A 23,768-nucleotide genomic window follows, 5' to 3' on the forward strand; every position below is an offset into this window, starting at 1 on the left:
CTTCTTCTTCACTTGCAATACACACAGACTACAGATAGAGAGATCTAAATACCAGATTGTCCTACCTTGTCCAAAAGTATATACATGCCCATCTTTTGTCAGTGCAACAGAGAACTGGGTTCCACAGGCAACTTTTTTAATTCCAATTCCACAAAGAATATCCACTTTCTAAGGGGTAAGTGAAAGGAAAAAGAGCTATTGGATTATGAGGATATAACTCAAAAGCAACCATGAATTTCATCTGCAGCTCCTGCTTCCAAAAAGAAATGTTGCAATTCCTACTCAGCAATGCATACATTGTAGGATTACTCTAATTAATGCTTGTAAATCAATACAGAAACTGAGACAAAGTTTTCTCTTTCATGGAACTAAACCCTTATTCTATGTATAATGATTCAACACATCCTCTTTTTACTGAGAGTGAGCAAGGAGTGGCATCGGAGGAAGTAGGTGAGTTTGTAAACAACCCTCCCCCCCCAAGTTCCAAAATAAGAAAGCTCTCTTTAGGTTAATCCTAAATTTTTCCCTATCTGCATTGCCACTGAGGTAAGGGCACTATTATTTACATGAAATACTTTCAAGTGTCAGGCTCAGCACAGCACACCGGAATCATTTATACCAGGGTTTATTACAGCAGTACAGTATTGTATATGGAATTCATAGTTTAACCTCTGAAAATAACACTTTGAGCACTGGGCAATACATGTAACATCACTAAAAATCTATACGAAGAGTAATTTCTCTCGGAATTCTAACCTGTGGCGAGGACTTGGCAGTGGAATTCCCCAAACCAAGTTTACCATAATCTCCATCTCCAAAAGCCCAAACCATTGAGCCATCTGTTGACACAGCTACAGTATGATTGAGTCCACAGGCCACCTGATTGAGAGAAACAGACTATTAGCACAGTTTTAGCTAACTTACTACTAACACCCCAGCTATGTTTAAGAAAAGAAATATCAAATTCTTAAAATTAAGTATCCATTTAAAGCCACTGAAGCTTCCACTGCTTCTTACAGTGTTTTCAAGACATTTAGGACCACAGTAGTATTTCTAAGGCATTTGCCTCCTCTCAGCTCCTAGAGCCAAAGAACAGCATTATGCTACACATGCTCACTGTTTAAGATAGAAAATAGCTAATGAATTCATGCTTAAAAATGCCTAAACTTTGAATTTTTAAAATGTTAAAAAACATGGGCAGTTTTGCAAAAAAAGGATCAGGAAAGTTATTATTTAAAAAATGATGCCTAATTAAGTTCTGTCTTCATAATCAAACTGAAAGGCATGGTTAAAAAGAAACAAAAACCAGAACACTTAAATATGTTGAAAACATAAATGTCAGCTGTAAACAAAGATACACTGCTAGCTGTAGATAAACCATACCTGTCCAATCTGGTAACCTTCCAGCGCCGTCACTCTTTCTGGAAGTTTCTTGTTGGAAGTGTTTCCAAGTCCTAATCGACCATAATCACCATTTCCAAATGTAAAAAGTTTGCCATCTGCTGTTACCACAGCCGAGTGTTTGAAGCCACATGACATCTGGAAAGAAAATAAACATGATTTTAGATGAATTTTAGTTTATTGTGGGGGGGGTTATATTGGCTATTGTATGGAAATCTGTAATGCTTTTTACTCCCCATAATGATATTCACTTTACAAAGAGCTAAAATAGAGGTATTTTAGTATTAAGGATTTCTCCAACAACCTATCTCTTATTCTTCTCAATGGTAACACTGAGGAGAGCAACCGGATACCTGCAGGAGAAAAGCTTTCAGGTGTTTTATTAGTTATTTTCACCACATACTCTTTTCTGCCAGCAGATTGCTCTTGTGCTGTATTTTCTACTTTTATAAAGAAACTTCCAAGTCAAAATCAAATATGTTACAGTGCACTGTTATAATCCACCTTTAGTACTTAGGAGGAGGTCTCCATGCCTAGTTTTGTAGGTCAAGGTCAACTAACAAGGACTAAGGGTAACTTCTAAATCATGTCTGTATTTTGACAATCTTTTGGTCATCCCTCTTTCCCATGTTTTTTCTCATTTTCAGTCTTCTTCAGTAACAACTGTCACTTAACATCACACATCAACACTGAGCTTTGTGATGTTAACATCCTTCAGCTGGAAATTATCAGCCGGATTCATCATGCTCAGAGAAGTGAAAAGTTCATGGTTTTTATTCAGTACCTGAATTCAAACTGTCAAGACTTACAATGGTTCTGGAACATTCTTAGCACTAGGTTTCCAGGCCTGCAGCTTGTAAGAGACAACAAATAATTTGGTACCTGCACCACTTCTTCTCCTTGCAATGCCTCAATCTGTCTAGGCCTGCGCTGTCTGTCGCTGTTCCCATGTCCCAGTTTGCCATAGTCTCCATCACCCCAGCTAAAGACCTCCCCACTTTCTGTTAAAGCCATGGAATGTCCATCAGATCCACAGGAGGTCACCAGCTGTGTTACAACAAAGCCTGTTAGAGCAAAATGAGAAAACAAAGATTAGAATAAATTGTAACAACTCTTAATATGCATTTATCTGAGTGCTCCTAGCGGAAGCCAATTAACTCTGGGGAAAGGAACCAAGCACAATCACGGCTTGCTTGTTGAAAACAAAAATAAAGAAATTGCTATAACAAATCCATAATTTTCTCATGTACAAACTGTGCTTCTGGCCTGCCATTAGTTTTAAAATGCAATGCTCCTATCTTGAGCAAACACTTGACCCTGAAGCACTCTTAGAAGTAAGTAATTTTAACACAGAATCATAGAATTACAGACTGGTTTGGGTTAGAAGGGACCTTAAAGCTTATCCAGTCCTAACCTTCTGCCATGGGCAGAGACACCTTCCACTACACCAGCTTGCTCCAAGTCCTGTCCAAACTGGCCTTGAGCACTACCAGGGATGGGGCAGCCACAGCTCCTCTGGGCACCCTGTGCCAGTGTCTCACCATATTACTACTTAAATCTTAAAAAATTTACATTTGGTTCATTTCTTCAATTTTTTAATTAGACTACAATATTTTATGTGGAAATCTGCAAAGACAGCATCAGTGCAAATAATTACATTAAGTACCCAAATGCTTACTTGTGTTGTAGAGACTCATTTCAAAGCCAGTAATTTTACCTTGCAGCGCTGAAATGACTGTTAACACATGAAGATCATCAGAATTTCCTTGTCCCAGACGCCCATAGCTCCCTTCTCCACAAGCCAACACTGTGCCATTAGCTTGAATGACGAAAGTACAATTCTGACCACAAACAACCTAATTTAGAAAGACACAAAGTTTTAACAATTTTTGGATGCAACAACATTGAAATAGCTGTGTTACAATATTTTTTCCTTTGCAATTATGTCAAGACAACAGACTTCACACTGCAAATATCTTTATGATAATCCTGTTAACAGAAGACTTCACTCACCCCATGTTTAACAGTTTTGCTACCAAACCACACTGTAATAAAAACTACTTCACGGATATTTGCTCTTAGTTTTGGCAAACCTTTATCCTGAGAACTAAGAGAAATCATAGTGTATTCCCACCTGAGATTTAGTTTTGATCTTTCCATCCTGCATGTCAATGATATTTTGGAAAGCAAACTGGCACATCTATTATGTTAAAGCTGTACAGGTATTTTCAACTCATGCTCATATCAAGCAATTTTGTTTTATCAGATTTCAGTGGCCTCTTCATGTGACTTTATCAGATAATTCAAGACTTCCTCTTTAGTGAAAACATGTTTTGGGGGTACTTTACAGTAAATTCAAACAAGAAATTGAACGGACCTAAGAGCAAGATTTTTGTCAAACTGTACAAACAGCACATGGTGATCACCTGCTGAGCCTGAGAGAATGAAGGTGCTGCTACTGGAATCATGACATTTCTACCAGCTTCTGCTAACTGTCCATGTCTTCCTGCTCCCCAGAGATATACATCGCATTTACCTCCCAGGTGCCAATCCTATGGCATAACATGAAAGAATGCTTTAGAACAAGAGTACTTTCAATAGCCTATGAAGTTTTTTTTAAAAAAAAAAAAAAAGAAGAAAAGGGAGGGGGGAGAAAAACCCCCCCACCTCAATAATACTAACCTCCGGCCTTGATGTTGCCCAAGACATTATCTGTTCGTCCATACCATTGATCCATTTACTGTTATCCTACACAACAAAAGCCACAGTTACTGCATTCAGTTCGAAAAATCCACGATTGTTATGTGATGCAATACATATTTTCCTTTCTGAGAACAATATTGACATTCAAATGAATCTAAATGGTACAGCAATGAGTATGTGCAGACTCAAACGCTTTATTTTCAACCACAGGCCAAGTGTATTTCCTTACTACACCTATCTAGCAAACACATTGTTATCCGTAACTTGCAATCCAAATAAAAAAGGAAACCAAACAAAATGAATGATGAAGTAATCTTTTCCTATATACTTTTTTTTATTTTGGATTAAAATGTTATAAGATTGCTGATAAAAAAAAGTCTTAATCCCAAATTTCTATTTCGGTTTACATATCATAACTGTCGTAAAGACACAATCAACACCAGCAAAATAATCTGGTGTAGAAACATGCCAAAATGTTACTCTAAAAATACCATTGTAAAGCTCTACATTTCTTGTTTTTATCACACAGGGAAATTATTGTCACAGTTTTGGGTTGTTTTGGTTTGTCTGTTAACACGCAACTGAGTTGTGCTCATTCCACACAAAAAGAGCAACCTTTACAGTATATTCTAACCAGGTAATTAAAAAACAAACTCACACTTACTGCTAGTGTTTACATTAATGAACGTAAATCTTTACAGTTCATAGATGTCAACTGCAGCATCCCATATACTCAGTAACACCACACTGAGACAATACAGCACGTTTTACCATTAGGAGAGTAAGCTCATCCTCTGGAACAGGTTCCAGGTCCGGAACAGTAAAGGATTCTGGGAACTGTGCTCCCTTGGCCAGGGCTTCAGCAGCTTTGATGGTAGTAGAGAAACACTCCAGCCAGGCCCATTCTGTAGGGTTCCAGGCTGCAGGATCAGGGAGGCAGCTCTGGTGATGAGGTGGTACTGGGGGGTTGCACAAGAGCTGATCCAGGTGAAGGCCCACAGCAAGTGATGCCAAGCACTGCATGTAAGGACTATGAACAAGCTGGTCTCCACAAACCACATGGGGCTAAAGGTGAGGGGAGTGGGAGACAGATTGAAAGAGCAAAGTTAGAAATACACCTTCTCCAATTCAGAAATAGGAGTGCTTCAAAGCTAGTCCTGGAGAAAAATACTGTCCCCCATACTTCACCAAAGTTTGTCTAACACTTTAAATATTCCCAAAATAGGAGCAAAGTAGCTTTGAGAATACTGAAAGACATTGGCATATAGGATGTAGGAAACTCTTCTGGGCTCTCTGTGGTAAATGACTGAAACTAGTTGAGATTCAAACAGCAACCATGTGTCAAACAAATTTGTAAATGCTCACATTAGCTCTTCTTACCTTTTCATAAGCATACTGCTCCTGAAGCATTATTGGCAAACGTTCCAGGAAAGCTCGCATGCAAGGAGCCATATTTAACCCTAGAACTCCTTGCTGTTTCAGTGCAGTCCTACATGTTGCAAGGACGTGATTGGAAGATATCCACTCTGATGTACAGTTCACTACCAGGACATCCTGTTTAACAGCAGTCACAAGACACACCAGAAATTAAAAATTCATAGAACAGGATTATTCAGCTCCACCAATTTATCACTAATCATCTTAAATTCCATAGGGGCCAGAAAACACACAAGCTTTAACATCTTAGTCTCTTGTTAAAAAATGAGTGAATAATCTGATGACAACTGTTAAGGAGCAGCCATCTCTATTTGCCCCTTCCTCACATTCCCCTGGCAACACTACGATTATCACTCTAAGGAAAAATACAAACATGGTAATGGTGATAAGCAGATTTCATTTCAGCGAATGCTGTAACTTTAGTTTAGGATCTGCCTTGTAATACAACCTGCAATATTCAGTCTGAATTCAGAAAATACTTTCTAAGAATCCCAGAATACTTGGAGCCACGTGCAACGTAACTCTGGTAAGAGGCATCATGACTTGTGCCATGTTTATCTTCATTCATTTATCTTTTGGGATAATCAACTGTTACAGAACTTCTGTTCAGATCCCAGCAGTTAGTGACACAGCAAACATGGAAGTAAATTCTGGTGCTCCTGGAAAGTTTCTGAGGATAAGGCTGCTTTAGCTTAAGTTAGATCACTGGAGGATTATTTGCTGGGGAAAAGGAAACATTGCTTCATGTTGCATAAAGGAGAAAAAAAAATCTCTTCTGCCAATTTTTGTTGCCTATTTACGGCTGCTGCCATTAAACAGAGAAGCTGATTTAACTGGTGTGCAGCATCTGTTATAACCACCACTCAGATGGACTGCACCCTGCCCCCCAAATTAAACACAGGATACTGTTAAACCCTGTCTTCCCAGGGTCAGGTGAGACCTGAAAGCTGAAACAATGAGCCTTAAAAATCCAGCAAAGTTAAGAGTTTGAACCCAAAAGGAAGGGGACGGTCAAGACAGACAAATCTGGAAGAACATTAAGACACAGGGTCACCTCACCTTTGATCTGTTAGAGCAAGCAGCTACTCCAACTTCAGGTATCCATACTGCAGTCTGAATAGCTCCAGAACCTATCACAACACTCTGCAATACTGAACCATCCTAAGGAAAGAAACGGTTTGACTCAGTGTGTATACACAGCTACTTTTCTGTTTAAATGCATACAGTCATATTCCAAAAGGATTATATTCTCCTAAACTGTTCAATAACTATTTTAAACCCAAAATGTTTATACTAAAAGCAAAAAAAAAATCTAGCATTTTATCATATTAAGGAAAAAACATAACTAAGGATTTAGGAGTTCTCGATAATCCACGTTATCCGACTTTTGGAAAAGTTCAAGAGAATATTGAATATTGTTCACAGCTATGTGGCTAGTTTCTGTAAAACCCACCTAACTTGTCCAAGCCTACAGAATGAATCAATAGTAGAACTGAATAGTAGAAATGAAATACAAAATGCTTCAATGTTAAGCACTGTTTCAATATTTTATAATATTATACCATTATTTCATACAATGCTTTTTCTAATGTTTCTAACATACTGGGAGGAGGGAAGGGAGAAAGCTTTAGATACCCATACTAGAAAGGAATCAGGGCACATCAAAGATGATCTTACCCGTAGAGACCAAATATTCATGAGCCCACCGAGTCCACCAGAGACCAATGCCAGTCCATCAGGACTGAATGCAACAGTCCGAACAGGAGTAATATGTCCTCTCAGTTGAAATGCACACTTGACTTCTACTGCTTTCAGGTAGCCATCCTGCAAATTATTTCAGAGTTATGGAACACTGAGCTATTTACAGAAAACAGAATAGCATCACAGCTTCTATACTGTGGAACAAATACTGATCATCCTTAGGGATGAGGGATAACAAAAAATGCAACACAGCCCTTTTTTAGCAAATGTCCCAGGCAATGTTACTATTTTGGTACTTCACTCCCATTCTTCCCCTCCCCCAGTTTTGGAATGAGCAAAGAGAATTTCTTAACTTTACTCCTTTTACCTTGGCACTTGTTTCTTGGTCCCACCATCCTTCTGAACAAGCTGAGCTGGACTGCAGCGTGATTACAATGTCCTGGGGAACAGTCCAGACACACACCAAACCATTGTGGCATCCTCTAAAGGAAGTCAGGATAAGCCATAAATGTATTAGCTTGACAAAGTATCAGTGGTGTGGTATCAACTTAAAATATCAGTAGTATTCACCACCTTCCTGTTAAACCATATTGGACCAAGTAGTCTGATTTCCCAATGTATAAATGGATTTTTAACTATTCTCTCCTTCCTCTCTCCCCTTCCCCCCACTTTTCAATTTTTAATAACAACATATCCTCAGAAAAAATATTTCTATGAAGCAAAAAAAAAAAATCAAGCAGGACCACCATACACAGGTCCTGTGGGATGGAGAAAACAGCCGGTAACATGGCCAGCGCCACTCCTTCCATTCGAATTCTGAAGCCTCATGGGTCTCATGGCAACTGGGTTATTGAATGAATGTTTTTTAAATAAAAAGACAAAACTTTTCTTTATTCTGGTGCTAAAGACCGGTAGAATAGACCTGCGAAACTGCTATAGAAGCAATGAAAAATAATTTACATACGTAGCTAGTAAAAGCTGCAACTTGGGTCCTTTCCCTGGAAGAGCACACCAGGCAATGCCATTGACAAGGGCTGGATGGGACAATGAATGCAGGCGTCTCCAACATCCTCCCATATATCCCCAGAGTTTCACTGTTTCTTCTTTGGCACATGTCAGAAGAATCTTACCGGTTGGATCCCACTTCATACTAACAATCATATCCTATTGGATTAAAAAATAAATTAGAAGTCAGCATGAAGTAACATAGTAAGAACAGAGAGAATTTAACTCTCAGAGCTAATATAATGTTTAACAGGCATGTGTTCTTAACCCGCACTTTTTTTTATAAGCAGCTTTGAAGCAGAAAAAAGGGCTTATACAGATCTTTACCTACAGAAATCATCCATTAGTTTTTACAAGATGAACTCTACCTTATGTGCGTCGACTAAAACGATTCCTCCTTTTTCAAGTGGCTCCTTCGTACCTATTAGCAATTTTCCATCTGAATAGCCAACTGCAAATGGTCTGTCTTCACTGAACCAGGCAAGGCATGTGACAGACACTACATAAACAGACAATGCAAAAAGTAAACGAACTAAATTCAACTTCAGCCCAGCCAAAGAGGTTTGGCAGTGCAATCCTCTAAAACAGGAAGTGCACATTATTCTACCACCACACCCCCCCCTCCCCCCCCCCCCCACTACTTAACATATCTTTGGCCTGAAAATTTTCTTGAATTTGTATGGTAATGATAAAACTGACTGCCACTGGAACAACAAGTGTTGAGGTTGTTCTGTAAGAGGGTTTTTTTTTTTATTTTTTTTTTATGATAATAATTGCATTTATATTCCTGACATGGTGAAAAGAAATACGCTATGGAAAAGAAAAAAGGTAGACTGAATCCTATACACGTACCTGAGATAGGGATGCTTCTAAGAAAAGCAACTTGAACCTTTCTTAGGATGCAGATATTGCCTCACTAGATTCTACCCAAAAAAAGTGCAAATTTCCTGAAGAAGCAATATGCTGCTTTACACAATGCTACCAAAAATGTGCTACTTGATGTCCCCTAGGACTGGTACTATATAGGAAAACCAGCAATAATTCAGTAGTTCAAATGACACTGCTACAAGTTATCTGTAGACACAGCAGATGCTGCAGGGAATTTACACTGATTTTCTACAATGGCAAAGAATGTCAGGATTTCACTGGGTTACTAGAAACTCTTTGTCCCTGCTGCAGGGGAATCAGGGTGTAGATCCCACAGGCTTTTCTCCTCCCACCAACACAAGGGAACGATGCAAGTAAGGTACCAGAAGTCATGTCCCATGCACAGTATTAATACAAAAAAGGGGGGGGGGGGAGGGCAGAGAAAGGATTAATAATTCGAATTTTTACTTAAATAGTGACACAGGCACCTACCATCCTTTCTGTAGCAGTGTTCCAGTTCTAGCCGGTGCATGGCCGAAATATCTACAACTTCAATAAGACCAAGAGATCCATCCATACGACCAATTAATAACAGCTCTGAAGCATCACCAGTCCATGTTGCTGCTGGCCCTTCTTCTGGCCAAGCTAGAGCAGATACCCAGTGAGGCTGAAGATCTAGCAATCCTTTTCCTCCTAGGAGCCCAAAAAGTCTTTTGAAACTACTTCATCTTTGTAAAGAAAACAACAAAACTACTTTCCATGGGAAAATATGAGGAGTTCCTGTTTAGAGGCAGGTAAGTATACTACAAATTCATAGGAGTTACAAGACTATGAGGCAATATGAACCAAGAGCTTTTCCTGGTCAAGGTTCAGACCCCTCTATCACAATGCAATCTTATAAATTTGGCTAATTTAATAATATTTATTTTACAATTGATGTTCCTCATAAAATGTAAGATCACAATCCTCTGAATATTAGAAATTTTACTGAAGTTATTCATTGCCAATTTATGTACGTTTCTTCTTGTATCTTTTTGCTTACATAGCTGCTTTTTCTCCCTAAGAGTCTCCTAGAGTTTATCTTCCTAATGCATTTATTTATAAGCTTCTTCCTCTGAGACACCTTTGTTCAAACACGTAAACCAAGCTCACACATTCTGTCTCATTAGAAGGCATTCCAGCTAGCTGATCACTTTAGCAATCCTTCCCTCCATTTCAATTTTTGTATTCTCCCTGCTGCATGTAGAAAGGTGAATCTTGCAGAGTACAGAAGACAGTATTTACAGACAAAAACAGCTAAGAGTGATCAAGCCCCACACCTAAACACTTCCGATTCAACAAGGATTCACATGCCGCTCAGTTTTCTTGTGAACTAATTCTAAATCACATCCATACGTGGTTAGTTCCCATCTGTAATTAAAACTGTTTACAAGACACTATGGAAGGTGGTAGGCATTTAAATTGGAGAGCACACACAATTTAATACTTAAGTAAACAAGTATTCAATAACATAGAACCTTCCCTGGAAATAGTCTGTAGTATAGCGTTTTCACAGGTAGCATACCATTGACTTGCCAGATGTTCACCATCTTTTCCGTAGCTCCAGCCAGATACTTGCCACTGATGCTCCAACAGACAAGAGAGAAACTAAGATCACTGGGTGACCCCAGACTTTCTTCTGAATCACCTTCTCTGTAATAGGATAAAATAATGCCATTTTCAAAGGGCACTTCCTTTAAGCAGACATGAAAACACAGAATTCATTAAATATGAGTTAAAGTCTGAAGTTCTCCTGCCATCACTGTGGATTTACATAATAAATGTTTCTGCTCATAGATCCATATTCTCTTTAAAACCGCTTCAAATTAGAGAATGACACACTAGTTATTTCCACAGTGAGGAATTTGAAGTTAGAAAAGCAATCAGAAATCAGAAAAACAACTGTCACTAGTTTCACCTATCTGTAACTGAAATTTAACAATTTAGGTGAGAGAAAAACTTTCAGGGAAGTCATGAAGTGAAGCAGAATAGCTTGGACAAAAGAAATAGAAGAGGTACACCTTGCGCTCCAGGTTAAACTCCTTCTCTCACAGTGTGGTTACACTTTTGCTAACTGTAACAGGACCACTGGTATGTTTTACTACCCTAAATGTCATTCAGGAGGGACACAGTTTTCACCAATTTAAGCAGCTGGAAAATGGAGGCTATAATAGTGCCAGGATGCATATTGTTGGCCAAAGGCTGTACCACCCCCATATTTCTGAAGACACAGGATGCATATTGGGAGTGTTCCTGCTTAAGCAGGAGACATTCAATTAGTGAATAAAACAGATAATGAGACATTGTAGCTATTATAAACAACATTAACTTATTAACATAACATGTGTAACAACATTAACAGGTAGCAATACTACATCAGGGAATCATAATCTAAGTTCAATCATGTTCCTCCATAGTCTCACAGAAAGAGGAGAGCATTCTACCTAAAACAAGGGATAATGCCTTTTCATCTCTAAGGTCTAAAATCTGATTCTACCTTTAAATAAGAACTGGCACTTAGCCACTGCAATAAAGAACAAATAGAATTCTGTTGCATTTGTATTTACAATCATTATTGATACCGTTGGCAATGAAGCCCATGAAAATACTTAATTCAGAATCTAAAGCACACTTTTCTGCTGTATGACTAACAGAAGATCTCTTTCAAAGGAAGATGCTGCTCTTATTGCTATCTTCTTATGTCAGGTTATGTCATTCCATTTATTCCTTTTGAGGCAACATCTAACATTAGGAAGCAAACAAGAACTAAAATGATCAGTATGAAATCATCATGAAACAACCTCTTAATTCACTATTGTTTCATCATTCTTCTGAGTTAAACTCACCTAGGCTGTACTAAAGAATTAGGTTTTATTCTTTCCTTTTTCTTTCTTTTTTGGACGTAGTTACCATGATAGAGAAGTACTCAGCTCCTGAATCCCACAAGTCACAGATTTTTTGACACCGGACCCAAATGACCACACTTATGGTTGTTACGTTGTATGTTGGAACTGTCCTCTGGGACCCACTGAAGGGATATTCACATTTTTTTATATCCCACTGAAGGGATAGCCATATTTTTTTTTGTATGACAGTCCCTTACAGTTTTTATTTCACCTATTTCTCTTATATGAATTAACAGCATTTTTAAACAGCTTTAACTCTTATCAGCTTGATATTTAAGTTCTGTTTTCAGTTTTAAGCTATGTAACTTATTTTGCCATAAACACAGAGCAGTCCCACAGAAAAAACATGAGCATGTTAGCACAGAGATACTGCAGGGTTGGCTCTTTGCATTACCTTGCACAATTACAGCTTAAATATCTGACTATTGTAAAGAATCAACTTACAGCTTGTTGAGCACGCACGTCTGCTGCAATGAGTACTGCTTCTTTGTAACATTCCATACTCTTATGGTGCCATCATTTCCACTAGTTGCCAAAAGTCCCTTTTTATTGCACCAAACACATGTCATGACCTACAAATACAAATGTCATCATGGCAAAACTGGAATTTAAATCTAAAGCTTCAGTATGTTTGTTCACTATTATTAAGCAAGCATCAACCAATGGACAGAGCATTAGCTACATTACTGAGATATGTTGTAATAATCAAACAAGATGCATTTTCTACTCCAACAGCATTGTGTACAGTAATTAGAATATGCTTTATAAGGAATCTATACTTTGCTCATACCCAGGCTCCACAGGCCACTACTGCAGAAAATACTGGACAAAGATATTCACTACTATGACAGAAAAATGAATGCAAACTAAGATCTAGCCTAAGAGAAGATTTAGAGTGATTCTGCTGACTTCATGTACTTTAAGAACACTCCACGTCCCCTTTAATGTAACCTTCAAAGAAGCTAAGCAGTTCACCACATTGGAGGTGAGCAATAACTTAATCACTGAAAAATTAGTTCTTGTGGGAAATCAGAAATACAGTTAGTGCATCTGTAAATTAATAGTATTTGACTTTTTCTTTATTCTGCAAAAGAGACTATAAACATCCATGCAACTGGGGAGAAATGATGCTTACCCTGTTCTGATGAGCCTCTAATTTTATGAAGGAACATTTTCGTAAGTCTCCCCCCATATCAGCGAGGGTTTGGGGAATAGTTTGATTATCTCGATCGTGTGCTGCAAGAGTTCTCACCAGCTGCTGTGCAGCCCACTGCCTATGCTGTGAAGATAACCTTGAAGAGAGGCAGCAAGCTGCTAGTGCATTAGCCAGCTCCAGAGGGCCTACAGCAGAAGGATCATAGGAAGGATGGGCATACAAATGGGCAATTAAACCTGCTTAAACAAAACAATGATACGATGCCTAGATGAGTACCAAACAAGTACACAAATGAACACAACATTAGCCATAATTTCCAGAACAAGATAGAGATTAACCAACATTTTACAAGAAGGTTGCAATTGTGTTAACTATGAGAAAAAACACTCTTCTGACATCAAGAGAAAAATAACGCCCTTTAAAATGCCACAACCCCCCCTTAAGAATAGTATTGCAAATAGGCTTAATCCCATCATATGGAAAATGGTTAAAATGGTTGCTCAAAGAGCAAGGGCTTTCTGAACAAGTAAACACCTCCTCTGACAAAGCTGCTGTCACTGCTATGTCCTTCTCTCCCTTTATCACAGCATCAACCTGGTGTTGAGGCACAGCGGTTGCTTTTGGGTTCCCTGACCTCTCAGCAGAAGCAGCACAACTTCCTGTGTCACAGACAGCACAGTACTGCGGTGGCACTCATCCACTGTTATTCCCCTTTATTTCATTAGGTGGCACAACTGAGGCTGAATGTCTTGGCTATATGGCTTTGAGTGCAGACACACACACACACACACACAGAGCAGAAAATGTAATGATGTAATAAGATCATATTTCTAAGTAAAATTTGTTTACTAAACTATAAGATTATTTCAATTAAAACAAGTTTTGTACATTTTTGAGAGCATATTTAACAATAAATTATTTTAGCAAGTATCTCTTTAAATATAAATGGGTATTTGAAGATTTAATCATTAACACTCAAAACCAAAGCTGTATCATACCTTTCTTTTCAATTTCTGCTTTATCATAGTTTGGCCTCAGTTTGGCCCCTTTGTCTGCCAACAAAGCTACAAGTGCCTGAGTAACCACAAAATTCGGTGATGTGACCAGTTTGTTCTCTTCTGCAATTCCTCTCAAAAAACTTGGCAAAAATTTTCTTTGAATTGGATCATCGACTGTTGTCAAGTTTACACCAGTGGCTGCAGAAATCAAGTTCTAAAAATAAATCATTAAAGACAATAAAAACCAGGAAGATCAAGTTTGGAAAACAGTTTTGGTCAAACAAATCATAGTTTTAAAGATTTTCGGGTTTGTTTGATTGTTTGCTCTTTGCAGAAATTTGCTACTCCCACCCACTTTCACTTTTAACAGGCAAAGATCACATACAGTACGTAATCTAAATCCCTGGGGAATACCTGGTCTTAATGGAAGCAACTATTCAGACCCAGGGATTAAAAAAAAAAAAAAAAAGGGAAAAAGAAGGTATAAAGTAACCAAGAATCCGAGGCAAGAACTAAGGGGCTTATAAAAGAACTTCTTATAAAGTTAAGCACCTGGTAGTAGGATAAAAAGCAGTAACACAGAATAAAATACATCATCCCATCCCACACTCATATTTCTCCACAATTCTATTTCATAATCAGAACAATTAATTATTGATACATATGAAATCCTGCTGCATGTCCCCAGCTGTAAGCATCTCTTTCTAAATATAAGCTGTGTTCCACACAGAGTTGACTCAATTTAAAAATCCAAAACTTTAACAGAAAAACTATCAATAGAACAAGCACATGCGTTTGCCTCCACCTCAAAAGAGCACTCAGCAAAAAAATGTAAAGTGACTTGATTTTTACCAACAGTAAAACACACCCTTGTGCACAGTCCTGAACTAGGTTTGTGAAGAGATCCTCAAACTGAGGGCAGTCTCATCACATTTCAGAAGATAAAAGCACAAATTATCGACATGTACAAGATGGATTGCTTCATCTCACGTATCAACAGTTGAATATTTACATTGAAATAACAGTCCTACCTGTGTACATAACTGTACCAGCAGTTTTGCAGCACTAGGAGTGTTTGATGCCAAACAGCCTACCGCTGTACTCAGATAGGCAAGACAAGATATAGGCTTGCTTGTTTTGCTGTGTATTCCCCTGGATCGCTCTGCTGAAGTGGCTGCAGTGGCTGGACTTGTGGAGAGGCCTGCTCTGCCTGCTGCGGCCAGGCACATCAAACGAACCAGCGTCCTGATATCTGTTAATCCCAAGGACTCGAGACCAGCTGCCAGGCTACAGCTGGAACCACTGTCAAAAATGAACATAAATGCTTTTGGTTTTCTTGGTATATTCTAAAAGAAAGCTCTGTTCCCTTAAAACTATTCCCACACCATTAGTGAACACTGCCTGTTCAACTAGCTGGATGGGTTGGAGAGAGAAATGAGGCTGCAGTCCCTCCCTTCCTTTTCTTTCAAGCTGAAGACAAAAACACATTACAGACTCACTCTAGCAAAAATCCATGAGTTTACTGGGAATCATTCACAGGGAAACTTACAGGGATAATTCGTATTTAGAGTTGTTACGACAACATTCACATGTACATGTTGGATCTCTGTGACGTCTTCATAGTTGCACAGGTATCTAGTACTAGGCCAGTTTTTAAATCCTCATATCCCACAGACTCCTGTATTTCATTTTCCTTCCTCTAACGTTTACCTCAAAGTTCTAATACTCAGAATCATAGAATGGTTTGGATTGGAAGGGACCTTAAAGCTCATCCAGCTACAACCCCCTGCCACAGGTAGGGACACCCTCCACTAGAGCAGGTTACTCCAAGCCCTGTCCAACCTGGCCTTGAACACTTCCAGGGATGGGGCAGCCACATCCCAACCTGTGCCAGGGCCTCACCACCCTCAGAGGGAAGAACTTGTTCGTAATATCTCATCTAAATCTCTACTCTGTTGGTTTAAAACCATTTCCCCTTGTCTTACCACTATGTGCCCTTGCCTTGAACAAAATGCTACTTGCTGTGAACAAAGGCAACTTGGAACAAAATCTTACTGAGAAAACACATTATGTTCTGGATGGCTGATACTACTGCAGTTCACTTTCTATATAAGATGTTGACTTTTTTTTTCATAAAGCTTGAAAATAGAGTTCAAAAGAACAAAATCAACCAAACTTGTTTACTTAATAGTGTATAAACACAAAAAATGAGAATCGCTTTCCCAGATAGCTTAAAACTGCATCCCTACCAAACATAACTTGGTAACTGGTTCCAAAAGGAAAGGTACAAATGTTGCCAAGGATGCCACAAACCTGACAGACAACAGTGAGAGCGCTCTCATAACCATAGTTCTTGCAAGGAGGACTTGGGCAGCAGCTGTCACTCTTCTCAGAGCCATAACACGGTCATGTGGATTTACGAGGGCAGCTGCTTGTTCTCCTAAGGTTATCCTGCCAGAAGAGCTTTTTTCTATAGAGCCATGACAACCTTGGAAATAATGATGATTTGCATTAGTGTTTAAAGATAAAACATTATCTTACAGTAATAACCGCAGAAGCGAATTTGGCCTAAGTTTGCAAATAAATCCTCAATGTTTTGAAGTTTCATACATACAGAAGTAAGTGCTAATGACTGAGAGGAAAATACACTCCTGAAATACACTCCATAAATAAATTATTCCTTATTTCCAAAAACAGGTAAACACAACAATACTCAACATTAATTCACCTGTTTCCCTTTTCCATTAGAGTGGCCTATCAAATACTGATCTTGCATTTCAACAGACTAGTCAGTAAGCTCCAAGTTAAATCCACAAATCCATCTTTGGGCTCTGCAAAACATGCTACGGGCATCCACTGCAGGACTGTGGTCACAGTTTTATTAGTAAATCAAAGTTTCAAGCCTTCTGGCAGTGTAAATGCCTCACACTCCTCTCTCTAACTCCCCTGTCATAAAAAGACAATTCAGAACCTGTCTTCACTTCCTCAGGGCAGGAGGCAGGAAAGATTGTTGAAACATTTCTGCATTGCCCCTGTAAAATCACACCAAAAGGGAGGCATTTGTTCTTTGAATGAAACTAATTTCAAAATTACCTATTTGCATCAATGTTTCTTCCATACTGTTGGTGGCCGTCACCATTGCAACTGAAGCACCCAGAGGATCACTGTCAGGAAACTGTACAGGTTCAGGTACAATACGTCGATCATTTAACCCAAGAGGTCCTGCCAATAATTCAAACTCCTCTTCTCCTGTTAGCTTTTCATCCTCATCTACATCTAACATATCCCAGTCTTCTAGAATTTGAGAAATATAATTAGACTTGGTTATAAAAGCTGAAATGTTAAATAATTTCAATTAATTAAAAAAACTAACAGGGTTTAAAATGTAGATTGCAATCTGCAACATACTCGTCTCAAAAACTCATCTTCTGGTGTTAACAGACACAACATAGTAAATCAGAAAATAATAATCCCACTCTTGTCCCTGTTCATTACATTTGAACTTCTACTGCAGAGAAGTTCCAGGGAAGATTCTCTGAAGTGTCAAACCAGTTGGGTTTTTAAAAACACAGAAATAAGAGGTCATCACATCCAGTTCTAGACAACGCAAAAACCTGGAGTATAATGAAAAGCACAGATATACAGCTGTGCTTTTATTTATAACAGGTGCACGTCCCAAAGGACTGAACAGTAAGAACAGATACTAGAAATTTCTGGAATTCATACTTATCAAAAAAGTATGCTCAACTTCTTAGTTTGTAATTGTGAACCCAACCTTCTTAGTTTGTAATTGTGCACTCAACCATTTAGAGAAGTCAACTTGTATTTACAGATCCTTCCTGTTCTATCTCACTTCCCATACAGTATCTGAACACTTTTTACCTATAGGAAGCCAGACTTGCTGCTAAGCTCTGGTGCACTCTTTTAGTCTTAGATCACACGGTAAATCATACAATTGCCATCATACAAGCTACAGAAAGACACACAGTCAAAGAATCATCTGGGAAAGGTTTTCTACAGTCACTAGAAATAATCTATTTAAAGTGAAAGGCACCATCAGGATGCTCCCACTTCGTACAATGGTCAAAAAAGCAGCCTCTGAGATTCTAACTTCTGTTAATTCACTTCTCCTATAAATGCAGCCAAAGAAGTGTATTTGAACACAAGGCTTTGTATGTGCAATTCTGGTATAACATCTACCCACAAGACCTCTTCACCCTGTGTTAGGTATTTGCCATTTCAGCTACTTAAGGTGAAGACATGGGAAAAAATGTCGCTGATACTTTCTTTCATATGAACTAAAAAGGAAAAAAGTTTTAAAATAGTACACCTAATTTAAAGTATATTCTGAATTATACTTTCCTGTACCATTTCATGACAAGTTTATTTGCATGGAAGTACTTTTATAGAAAAATAAGACAAATGTGAAGTATTTAATATCTTCAGCAACTTAAAAACGTACCTTCATAGACACTGTCTTGTTTACCTATTAAATCGGGAGCCTGGCCTTTGTACCTAGAAGAAGAAATAACAATGAAAATAAATGACTGGCTCTCATTTTACATATACACACAATAATTTTCCATTTGGTTTACTATTAAACTGTTTGATTGTTAGATGAATATATATGATTTCTGGAAATGGCTAGTAAACAGAGAAATAACTAAAGGAGCTTTGGGGGGGGGGGGGGAGAATTTTGCAGTACTAATATGAGAAAGGCCAGTACAACATTGAAAAAGGAAGTTTCCAAAAGTCACTAAGAGTAGGCAACATACCAAGAAGTAATTCCTTGCTTTTCATGAAAAAACAGAAATATCAAGACAACCTTTTTTTTAAATATTGAATACAAAGAAGGATTTTAAGCCTCAGTTAAAATAAACAAACTCTGCTGGGAATTTTGACTTATCCAACCAAATTCTTGGAATGCAATGATAGTAAGTATTTTTAACTTGCTTCCCTTCTTTACACAGAGTAGTCCACTACCTTGTACTACTGTACCTTTCTGAAGTTGACGTTTTGGATTTACTCTTCAGGGCTAAGTATTTCTCTCTGCAGATGCCGCACAGTAAGTAGTAAGGATTCCCACTACCACATTCACCACCAAACCACCCATCCACATAAGAACCATTGCTGCGATAGCCCTGGCGGTTTGCACTGCGACCACAGCCTGGGTGGTTTCTCTTCATGTGCTGATTGAAGCCAACCACGCTGGATTCACACAGCTCACAAATGACTACTTCTTCTCGGTCTTCAGATTCACAAACATGCTGCATAGGAAGATTTTCACATGTTATTTGTACAGAATAAATATCTTCACACAGAAATAAAACAATGCAATATTCTCTGGTGGATGTTCCCGTCCATTTCTGTTACACACAAGGAGTGATATTTCTATGGCTAACTTGCACAAAAGCAAAGCAGAAATAAGACAATAAGAAAGAGCAGACCATCTCAGAATGGGAAAAACATTCCATAGTACAGCTTCAGGTAATGAGATTTTCCTATTTCATTTCAGATCTGACCCAAAAATCCTGGCAGTATAACTCTGCCATAACATATTCTGTGCTGTCTTTAAGTTACCTGTTTCTCCTCAGAACTAGATAGAAACTGAATGCAACAAAGAAAAGAAAAACAAAAATCGTTTTTTACCCTGACAATTGGACTTTCTATTTACTGAGCAACAAAAATTATTTTTTTGTGTCAATAATCTGAGGTTTTGTCAGAATATAAAGTTCATTTTTCTATAATGTTTCTGTCCTAATACAGTAATATCATGGTAATATCCCAGTGAAACAAGCTCTCTGATCAATTCTATCTGCCCACTGACACTTGCTTCCATGTCAGAATCAGGTAACAACTAGGAAACAAAACTTAGTCTTGTGTATTGCTTGTCTAATTTGACATGGATAATATAAAGGTTAATAAACTGCTGTTACTCTATTTCTTTTCCACCTGAAACCTATTTTTAGAGAATGAAATCTCTAAATGAAGAAAAACTGATTTAAGTGCAAATTATGTTGCTACAGATCAGATATTATTATTATTTCAAATGGAACAAGCATTTACAACTGTGTTATCTTACACAGCTAGGCAATCTGGAGCCTCAACTTGTTTTCTAAGTGAGATCATCAAAACGACAACTATACTATTTGCGTATTTGTTACATACTATTTGTTCTCATCTTTCAGAGGAGGGAGGAGAAAAACTATGTACATGTAAAGTGCAAAGCAAGAAACATAAGAAAGCACTATTCTTAATCTAAAATTGAAGCAAGAGAATAGAAGAAAATTGGACACACAGGTGGCATTTAGTAAGATATTTTCAAACAGGGTATAAGCATATGCATGTTACTTCCAATTTAAGAATATGAACATGCAAAAAGCAGTAAGTTAAAGCAGTAAGTTAAAGCAGCCCCCGCTGCAGTCACACACACCCAGGTAGGCCAATCCAATACCTCTGGGATCCACATTCCCAGAATATCATTATCACTAGCCAGGTCTTGCCCAAACATAGCTTCCATTGCTTCATCGTCAAGGTCAATTTCCAGCTCCTCATCCAAGTTGAAGTCATAAAGTGCCCCTGGATCTTGTTGCAAAGATATCCCTTCTCTTCGACTCTGGTTCCTGTGGGCCTGTACAGAGCGGTATAATCCCGCTCAAGTAACAAAAACACAGAAAAAAGAAAAAACAAAACAAGAAAGCCGTCCTTTTATTTTGCATGTAATAAATATTACTATTATTTTTTACTTCCTTTTGCTTTGTTTTTAACTCTTCTGCTAAATATAATCTACTTACTACCACATAAAACAAAACCACAGATACACATACATGAAGGAGTTTTATGACTTCGATGCTAGATACCAACCTCCCTCCATTTACTGGATCAGCAAGGACCTTGCAAGACTTGCAGGATACTTACCAGCCCGTGCTAGCAACGTTCGGGCAGCTAGATCAAATTTGTGTCTTCTTGTTACAGCTGACCGACTCCTAGGAGGAGGTCCGCTTGCAGAAGCTGCATTATCCACATGATCCATATCAGGGCTACAAGAAGTAGTAATTTACACATAAATCAAACCAAATTTTAAGCAGCCACACACAGTAAGTAAGGAAAAAAATAATAAAAAAAACCATATTTATTGCTTTTTTTCTTATTTCATGGAAAGAAAAAAAGGAATTTGGAACTCAAGCATTTTCAGTTCCACTACAGCACATATTTACTGTGTATCACAGGCTTTTGACTGGTCCTGTGAGATTCACATCAAACAAATGCTGTAATCTCAATACTGATGCTTCCACAGTGCCTAAGCATTGCAGAAATTTAGGGATAGCACTGATTTTATGCTATCAATGTTAGCTAAGGCTCAAACTAGGTTTCTACTTTTTAAAAGAAAAAAAAAATAATCAACATTTCTGTTGCTGCTGCCTCAGTCATTCCTCTCATGCCCAAAATCTTTTCCAAAACAATGAAGTTACTCAGTAACACTTGTTGCTTTATTTATCAAACTGAAATCTATGAGATCCCCATGAAATGGCAGTTTACCTGGAAGGAAGCAACTGAGAAAATTTTACAATGCATTATCTCAGTAGGATCAAAGAATCTGAACAAAGAAGTGTTCTTAAAATTACACCTGGTAATTGCCCCTCACTATTAACAAAACAGCTGGTAGGATTCCTACGTGTCACTTAAAAATACAACTATTGTGTTTAAGATTAAAAACAAAACAGAAGAGAAACAGAGATCTTTCCTCCTTGTTTAATATACAGTTTAGATCTAAGGTTATGAAGGTGACTGAGAACATGAACTTCAATTCAGTTTCATCCTCTCAGGGCAAATCAAGAATCATTTTTTACAAGAAAAATGTAGAAAATACATGTTCATGAATACAACAAACAAAAAATAAGTACTATTCAAATGAAATTTTGTGTTATTGCTAGGTCTTTCAGGTAAAACATGAGCGATGTTTTTTCATTCCTCTCCTTTATTCTTTTTTGAAGGAAGGATGCTAAGTTACATTCTTCCCCAGTTCTGCAGGGAAATAAAGGCACCACATAGACCTAATTTGTGTCTTTGCTTTCACTCATGTTGCAATAAGCTTCAAAAGTGGCATTACGAAATCATGTTCTGTCAGCAACAATGAACTTATGAGCTTTCCAGCTGCAGCAACACATGACTTAAGGAAAAGAAAACTATGTTTTACCTTTCACTAAAGCCTTCCTCCATTTCAGTGGCATCAGCAGAAGGGATATCACCTGGTGACTGCAAATAACAATGATCACTACATTTTCCACTGCTTCCAGAGACTATTGTTCCATGTCGTGAATCTGCAGTCCCTTCTGACTGGGGCTCTTCATCTTCTTCATTTCCAGGATGCTCTATCATCCACATAGCCAGCACTGTGATATTCTGTGCATCTGCTTCACCTCTGGCACCTGGCAGCAGAAAAAATCACAACTCAGAATTGTATTCTATCACTCATTGTGGAAAAAAAAGGCTTTTTTTCCCATTAATTATAGAAATTAAAAATTAAAAACTGGGAAAAAGTTCCATACTTACCTATTTATTGTTTTTTATTTAAAGGAATATTATAGTTATAAATTACCTGTAGCTTCCATGGCTTTTGCTATTTGCCTGAGGGAGAATCCCATTTCTAACAGTGGAACAGCAATAGCAGGAGGAGGAGGGGATGTCGAAAGTCGGCTGCTTGGATCTGACAAGGCTTAAAAGACAGAAAACATTAAATGTAAAGTGCATAAATTTTTCTCAAGTGTTATTTTACTAGATATGCTGATATATTAGCTCCAAATGAGGGAATAATAGTCTTAACTTTTTCTCTACTACTTTCTACAAACTATTTTCTGTAATGAAACCAGGTATTCATTCTTACTGACATACATTATTTAAGCTTCTGTTTTACCAGGTAGGACACTGATGATATTCAAAGAACTATTTATTTTAAGATAATTCTAAGAAGTTTATTACCATTTAAAACTGTGTAAAATTATTTATTTTATTTATATTTAGGTAAATAAAATTATCCTTGACTGAACCATCAATATTCCCAAATATTATGAGGTCACATTCTTTTTCAGGTACACAGAAACCTCAACCAAGCTGATGACATACCTGAAAAATCTCTTTGCAGATGATAGCTAAATTTCTGTGCAAAGAGACTATCAAAAGGCCAGTTACTGTTTCAAACCCACAGTTTGCTTATCATGTGCCTTAAAAGTGAGGTCTCATCAATGAAGGTAGCAACAATGTACTAACAAGTACTGCTGTAGAGACAGTGTCATGACTAAAAGAACCAACCAATAGCATGAATTAAGACCAATAATACAGACTGGTATCAGTCAGGAATTCTAAAAAATGAACTTTGTTTCTCAGCACTGACTATAAAAACTCATGAATCTACTTTAACTCAAGTCTCTTCTGTTCATACAAACCACATACACACGGGCTTGCACCTTTCTTTTTACTATGATCTCCTTTGCATCATAATACTCATTTGTGCTCTTTAGAAACTCAAGATTCTAGTGTAACAATTTGCTCAGCCTC

At 37.9% G+C, this 23,768-nt stretch overlaps 1 protein-coding gene across 8 annotated transcripts in view; it reads right to left on the bottom strand.

Moving 5' to 3' along the window:
• HERC1 (HECT and RLD domain containing E3 ubiquitin protein ligase family member 1) overlaps nucleotides 1-23,768 on the bottom strand; it is a 115,863-nt gene that overhangs the window by 8,024 nt on the left and 84,071 nt on the right. For 4 of the 8 annotated variants that reach the window (XM_061347634.1, XM_061347639.1, XM_061347638.1 and 1 more), the window contains exons 41-68: nucleotides 22,813-22,929; nucleotides 22,411-22,642; nucleotides 21,132-21,253; nucleotides 20,647-20,867; nucleotides 19,212-19,480; nucleotides 18,676-18,728; nucleotides 17,307-17,507; nucleotides 16,527-16,701; nucleotides 15,245-15,515; nucleotides 14,214-14,427; nucleotides 13,195-13,454; nucleotides 12,504-12,631; nucleotides 10,679-10,806; nucleotides 9,607-9,807; nucleotides 8,616-8,746; nucleotides 8,207-8,406; nucleotides 7,610-7,724; nucleotides 7,219-7,365; nucleotides 6,601-6,702; nucleotides 5,485-5,658; nucleotides 4,876-5,169; nucleotides 4,084-4,149; nucleotides 3,828-3,953; nucleotides 3,119-3,257; nucleotides 2,284-2,465; nucleotides 1,384-1,539; nucleotides 757-879; nucleotides 66-168 (exon numbers count right to left, since the gene is read on the bottom strand). In XM_061347634.1, the coding sequence (XP_061203618.1) occupies nucleotides 66-168; nucleotides 757-879; nucleotides 1,384-1,539; nucleotides 2,284-2,465; nucleotides 3,119-3,257; nucleotides 3,828-3,953; nucleotides 4,084-4,149; nucleotides 4,876-5,169; nucleotides 5,485-5,658; nucleotides 6,601-6,702; nucleotides 7,219-7,365; nucleotides 7,610-7,724; nucleotides 8,207-8,406; nucleotides 8,616-8,746; nucleotides 9,607-9,807; nucleotides 10,679-10,806; nucleotides 12,504-12,631; nucleotides 13,195-13,454; nucleotides 14,214-14,427; nucleotides 15,245-15,515; nucleotides 16,527-16,701; nucleotides 17,307-17,507; nucleotides 18,676-18,728; nucleotides 19,212-19,480; nucleotides 20,647-20,867; nucleotides 21,132-21,253; nucleotides 22,411-22,642; nucleotides 22,813-22,929 (4,650 nt within the window). The remainder of the gene's footprint in view (nucleotides 1-65; nucleotides 169-756; nucleotides 880-1,383; nucleotides 1,540-2,283; nucleotides 2,466-3,118; nucleotides 3,258-3,827; nucleotides 3,954-4,083; nucleotides 4,150-4,875; nucleotides 5,170-5,484; nucleotides 5,659-6,600; nucleotides 6,703-7,218; nucleotides 7,366-7,609; nucleotides 7,725-8,206; nucleotides 8,407-8,615; nucleotides 8,747-9,606; nucleotides 9,808-10,678; nucleotides 10,807-12,503; nucleotides 12,632-13,194; nucleotides 13,455-14,213; nucleotides 14,428-15,244; nucleotides 15,516-16,526; nucleotides 16,702-17,306; nucleotides 17,508-18,675; nucleotides 18,729-19,211; nucleotides 19,481-20,646; nucleotides 20,868-21,131; nucleotides 21,254-22,410; nucleotides 22,643-22,812; nucleotides 22,930-23,768) is intronic. The other 4 variants (XM_061347637.1, XM_061347636.1, XM_061347640.1 and 1 more) reach the window with 4 other exon arrangements.

Source organism: Neopsephotus bourkii, unplaced genomic scaffold (genome assembly GCF_033783945.1).
Source record: "Neopsephotus bourkii isolate Nb327-2 ecotype Australia unplaced genomic scaffold, CSIRO-AGI_Nbou_v1 NB_318, whole genome shotgun sequence".
In the NCBI taxonomy this organism is placed as follows: domain Eukaryota; kingdom Metazoa; phylum Chordata; class Aves; order Psittaciformes; family Psittacidae; genus Neopsephotus; species Neopsephotus bourkii.